Source organism: Gobius niger, assembly GCF_951799975.1.
Source record: "Gobius niger genome assembly, chromosome: 21".
In the NCBI taxonomy this organism is placed as follows: domain Eukaryota; kingdom Metazoa; phylum Chordata; class Actinopteri; order Gobiiformes; family Gobiidae; genus Gobius; species Gobius niger.
Genome location: NC_136872.1, coordinates 19,598,006 through 19,604,307, shown reverse-complemented (window position 1 = coordinate 19,604,307; position 6,302 = coordinate 19,598,006). Strand labels below are relative to the sequence as shown.

At 46.0% G+C, this 6,302-nt stretch overlaps 1 protein-coding gene across 1 annotated transcript in view; it reads right to left on the bottom strand.

Moving 5' to 3' along the window:
• Positions 1–6,302, bottom strand: part of tnfsf10l (TNF superfamily member 10, like) — a 139,467-nt gene that overhangs the window by 7,942 nt on the left and 125,223 nt on the right. Inside the window, exons 3-4 of the mRNA XM_079579964.1 lie at positions 4,978–5,014; positions 4,779–4,886 (exon numbers count right to left, since the gene is read on the bottom strand). Of these exons, the coding sequence (XP_079436090.1) occupies positions 4,779–4,886; positions 4,978–5,014 (145 nt within the window). The remainder of the gene's footprint in view (positions 1–4,778; positions 4,887–4,977; positions 5,015–6,302) is intronic.

The window sequence follows — 6,302 nt, the reverse complement described above, 5'->3', positions numbered from 1 at the left end:
CTACCACAAGCTTTTCGAAGACGTGCCTAAAACAACATCCGATTTGCAAGTAAATCTTCAATCATCAGGTTCTTCATAGCGTCTGATCCGCGGCGCGCTTCCTACAACTGCGTTTGAACATCTTCCCCTTCCTGTTTTCATTTCGCCGCGACATTGCCGTCCCATTGTGCGGGGCGGCCTTGGCATACCTCAGGCCCCCCGCGCCGACGCTGCAGAGCTCTGGCGTGTGCGGCGCGTCGTCCCTCACCGGTTTGTTTTGCCCCGAGATCAGGCTCCGCTAAGCTACACATCGGGGGTCAGAGGTCGGGGCGTCTTCCTTCCTCAGACAAAACGCGCTCCCTTTTGTCGGGCCGGGCGCGGGGCTGCCAGATTTGTCGACACCCAGCCTTTTGCACGCGAGTCCCACATGAAAGCGAGACAGAAAAGACCTCTGCGCTGTGTGAAGGAGACAGTCGAAAGCATTCCTCGGTTACGAAATGCAATGACCTGCTTCGCACATGGCCCAGTAGATAAATAAAGAGACCAAAACACCACAAAAAAGCTTAAAAAATGCGACAAAAAAGTCAGTTTATTAGGTCTTAGCTTTCAAATGAGGCGTTACACTGGACTATAGGCTGTAACTTTGTAGATTTCGGATTTTTTGGGGGTAAGACGTTAATAAAACTAAGCTTCTGCAATATCAAAAGATCCAGAGTTACATTCATTTTCACCAAGATCTTGTATTGAGGAAGGGAGAGTGTGACCACTGCGCATAACCTTCTCCAGCACATCCCAAAGATTCTCAATGGGGTTAAGATCTGGACTAAGATCATGATCCCTGAACCACTCTTTCACAACATGAACCGGATGAATCCTGGCATTGTCATCTTGGAATATGCCCGAGGCCTCAGGGAAGAAGAAATCCATGGAATATCCTGGTCATTCAGGATGTTCAGACAGTGTTGTTTAAGACAAAAGGGATTGTTGCATGCTCCTCTAACAATCAACAGTGCTGCAGTGGAGAGGGTGACCAGCACTAAGTTCCTGGGTGTGCACATCACAGAGAAGCTCTCCTGGACCAGGCACACTACATCACTGGTCAAGAAAAGCCAGAGTCCCAGCCTCCGTTATGTGCAACTTCTACAGAGGGACTATAGAGAGCATCCTGACCAACTCCATCACTGTGAGGTTCTTCTACAGAGAGACTATAGAGGGCATCCTGACCAGCTCCATCACTGTGTGGTTCTTCTACAGAGAGACTATAGAGAGCGTCCTGACCAGCTCCATCACTGTGTGGTTCTTCTACAGAGAGACTATAGAGAGCGTCCTGACCAGCTCCATCACTGTGTGGTTCTTCTACAGAGAGACTATAGAGAGCGTCCTGACCAGCTCCATCACTGTGAAGTTCTTCTACAGAGGGACTATAGAGAGCATCCTGACCAGCTCCATCACTGTGAGGTTCTTCTACAGAGGGACTATAGAGAGCGTCCTGACCAGCTCCATCACTGTGAGGTTCTTCTACAGAGGGACTATAGAGAGCATCATGACCAGCTCCATCACTGTGTGGTTCTTCTACAGAGGGACTATAGAGAGCATCCTGACCAGCTCCATTACTGTGTGGTTCTTCTACAGAGGGACTATAGAGAGCATCCTGACCAGCTCCATCACTGTGAGGTTCTTCAGCACTGCCTCCTGCCAACGGAGCCTCCAGCGCATCGTGAGAGAGATCTGTGGAGCCCCTCTCCCCTCTATTAAGGACATGTACTCCACCCGTCTCACCCACAAAGGGGACCCTACGCACCCATCGCACAATCTCTTCAAGGTAATGCCTTCAGGGATTCAGGGACTGCGGATTCTACAGACCAGTTCCAGTCGACTGCAGAACAGCTTCATACACAAGGCCATCGGGAAGCTGATCTCCCTCCCAAAATTTTGAAAATATTGCCAATCATTGTCTCAGCCCTGACAATTTCAGCAATGTCTAGTCTGTCCTGATCTTCACCCTTATCCCTTTATATCCACTTACAAACCAAAAAGGCAGAAAAACAGCGAACTTCAACAGAAATATCGCTGTTTTGTCTTTGAAATGCCAGCGGTTCTAAATTTTGCCTTCAGTAACTCAAAAAGTAAGAAGCAACATTTGATTGAACTCAAAAGCCGTCCATTTTCCTCCAAGACGGTCAGAATAAATCTCATAAAACCACTTTCTGATCCAACCATCTCTATTTTAGGACTTGAAAAAGCACAAAATGGCAGACACTCGGCCCTGCTACCTCCAGACATATAATCTTTCCTAAGCTGTGAATATTAATGCATTGGAAGAGTTGGAACTGTATTAAAGGTCACTGGAAAACCACGTCACAAAGGAACCAGGAGCCTCGACATTTCCTTCCATTCGTATCTTCATAAACGTCAATCTCAAATCCGTCCGTCCCGGTTTTACGAGAGGAACAAGCTCACCCCGACTTTTCACTAGCGAGATGAGAAGAATTCCTTTCGAAACAAACGCCCGTCCCGTCTGCTCTGCTACTGACGACGCGGAGACGGGCCTCTTCTTCACAGGGACCGAGCTGCTGAAAAGTAAACGCTGCTCTGGTTTAGAATGTGGGCTTCGCTTGATAAGAGTTGATTTAAGGGCTGCGTGTGCTCTTTTGTCTTCTACACAAGCGCCTGCAGAGCCCTTTATGACGGGCAGTTTCTCAGACATCTGGTTCCAGATAAAGAAAATATTCATAGCTCAAGCCATAGTCAGCGCTTCAGATACTTCATATTTCGTACGGGAGAGTTCTGAGATAAAGAAGTCGGAGCGATAGAAGAAGAAATGTATAAAAGACAATCCGAGGTGAACAAAGTTGTGACGGATTTTCCCCGCGATGGTTCTCTGCTCCGAGGCCTGGGAAGGGAGTTAAGACTAAAATTATGACTAAAATGTTTGAAAATGATTAAATAAATATGAAACGAAGAGGCAAAAATCAGCCAAACTTCTGATGACCATCTGAAAGAGCCTCATCTCACTTAAATCCACTGCCAAAGGAACAGATCTTTTTTCATGTGGGAGACGACCATGAGAGGACCTTAGTGACTAAAACATGGCACTTCAGAGGCTTTTCTCAAACCATGCAGAGCTTTAAACATGTGATCTATACAGTTATCATAAATAAAATAAGACACGCATGTCCGTGTTGCGAGAGAGAGCAAACCTAGCTCTTTTTTGCAGGTTAATAGCAAGTTGGCGACAGACACGAGTTTAACATGTGTTCCCTGAAGCTTAAAGGAACAGGCCACCGTTTTTCCACACTGAGATATGTTCTTACCTGAGCTTAGACGAGTTGATACGTACCTGTCTGGTCTGTCCGTGCCCGTGGAAGAGTGTGGTAGCTTCCAACTTCACCCTTGTTTGGAGTTATAGGAATATGCTGGGAGAGGCCAAATGCTAACAACATCTTTGGTCTTTTTATGTGACTGAGCGCACGCAGAGGAGTACGCATCAACTCGTATAAGCTCAGGTAAGAACATATCTCAGTTTGGAAAAATGGTGGCCTGTCCCTTTAAAGAGGGGGTATTATGCTTTTGTCAATCACATAGCACCAGTCTATATCACACTACAATGATGACGAAACCTTCTGTTGGTCTGTAAATGCAGTAAATTAGAATAACTGCCTTGTATAAAATTGCTCTCTCAAAATGGCTGTAGTGAATGTCTTGAAAAATGTCTCTTTAAGAACCTCTGACCCTTCCCGACACGCCCCCTCCACATGCTGTCTGTGGCATCAGTGGGGAGGGGGTTCTGCTGAGGGGCAGTGGTTGGTTACTCGGCTGGTGACGAAAACTCCTGGAGGCGTCTCCAGGAGGTGGGGGCGTTCCTAGGAGGACTCAGGCAAACCTAGCCCTAAAATGGCCGCCATCAGAGTTTCTACAGATTACTCAAAAATACGTGAATGTGCCAAGGCAACACTTCAGGCATGTTTTTAGTGAGGGAATGACATAAAAACATGATGTAAAGCTTGAAAAAGTCGATTTTGCATAATACTTTAAGCCCTGATGATGCTTTCTCTGTCTCTGTCTCTGCTGCTCCTCTCGTCCCTCCCAACAAAGTTTCTAGCAGTCTCCCCATCTGTCACAGGCCAGAGACTCGTCTGTGCCTTTGCAGGACGAGTAAACGCCTGTGTTTTCCTCCGCGGTGCTGCGTCTGGATTCAGTAGATCCGAAACGTGGGGCTGGGTCCAGCGTCACTGCAACCTCGATGTGCCTTCTCTCATAAACAATAATAGAGGCGGCTTTTCTTAAGTGCATCAAAGTGTCTCGGTATCCGTTGACCATCAAAATGAACCCTGCTCCCATCATCAGTACAAGATCTTGGTGAAAAATGAATGCAACACCGGATCTTTGATGAAGGTCAGAGCGACCGAAACGTCACTGTAATAAAAGCCAAGCAAAAGAGTGAGATAGTGTGCGGGAACCTTTTTTTCAGGCAGTGTGGGTAGTTCTGTCGTCTAGAGGTGCCACTGTTTCAGGAAGCTCCCGGGAAACATCTGCCAGACCCCTCAGGCCACTCCCCGCAGAAGATCGAGCGCAGATGATCCCATAGACACCATGTGACAAACGATCTCAAATTCTTTTAATGAACTCTTTCTTTCCTGACCTTTAGACTATCCCTCCATCCCTCCTGACCTGTGTCCACTCTGCGTCCGCACAAACTGCTCTCACAAACACTGACATGACATTGAATAACGGCCGGTCGGATTCTGGCTCCGGGGTCAGAATCGTTTTTAACCTCAGGGGTGACGCTCCGGGCTCACCTTGCGAACTGGTGTCGCGCAGGGTCAAGTGAGCCGAAGGCCGCTGCGCCACCGAGGTCACGAACTTCGACCCCGTGGAGTTGAACGTGCGAGGCATGGTCCGCGCCTCTGCGAAAACAGGGGGATGAAGTGAGTTTAGGCGGTTTGACGGGGGATTACAGCGGCGATAATGTGGAGTAAATGATGACTTCGTTCTTACCTATGAAAGTCTGTTTGGAGATTATGTTTTCTGTGACCTGGAAAACAAAGAGGGGGAACATTCGGTAAATATTAAACATAGAAAAGAGCAGAATAATGTCTTTTCTTTATCATCCGAAAAGTGACAACCAACATCACACTTGACATCGAAACATCTCACACACAATGCAGTTTCCAAATGAGTGCTTGGACCTTGACACCAAACATACGAACAAATCCACTTCTGAATGGCTCAAAAAGAACAAACATTAAAAGTCCTGGAGAGGCCCGGACTTAAAGTCTCCATTGTGGTCGAGTTGAACTAATTCCTCTAAGAAAAGTGGGCTTAATTCCCTTCAAATATTGTGGCACAAACAGTGTTAAAGTTCAGGGAGCTTTGATTCTTTGTTCCCATAATAAATGTGAAAAACTAAAACACAACAAACTACTTTTAACACTTCGAGTGCCAACAATCCAGACCATTTTCATGATATTTGTAGCACCACAGCATATTCTCTGTTATATCTATGGACACATGCTGTGGCTCGTTTGAAAGGTGAGACTCTAAGCTCTACGTAGGTGGAAACTGTTTAATTCTACAAGCCTCGGTTCCTGAGAAATCAAAGCTAAACAGAGGCTAGTTTTGATCCAAAAAAAAAAAAAAAAGTCAAGATGAGGAGATAATGGGGGTTTTATGAAACGCTCTCCTTTCTGATCAACTCTCTCCCCTCTGGACGGACACTAACGTTATGGAAAGAGGCAAATGTTTCAAGTCAATTTTCGACGACAACATTGTTTACACTTTTGAAACACTGCTTGTTATCGACCGCTTTGTGCATTTAAACATCCTGGTTCTCGGATTGAAGACTTTAACAGGATGTTTCTCAGTCGTCCTTGGACCGATTTTGACCATTTAAAAACTCAGAGAAATGTTCAAATCTGTTTCGATCTGTCCATGAGAAGCCGCTCAGCTTTGTCAAACGTGCTCCAGAGAGCGAGAGAGAAGTGTCGGGTTTACAGCTGTTCGCTATGCAACACCACGCCCCCTCAGACAAAAAAAAAAGAGAAAAGAAACGCAACAATTTATATAAAATGTCCAGATCGTGACTTTTCACAAGTTTTTGATCGTCATTTATTTCACTTCTGTTCATCACAGAGCTCCCAAAACCACACATAAGAGTGTCTAGTTTCGCAACGAAGTTTGGCACTCAATATGATAAGACTTAAACTCATATTCTTCATCTAGCAGCGACTCTCAACCATGTGACCAGGCCCCCCAAGGCATTTTTCATATTTTAATACAGTACAGATCAGGGTCATGTGATTTTACGTGATGTATCATGGTGA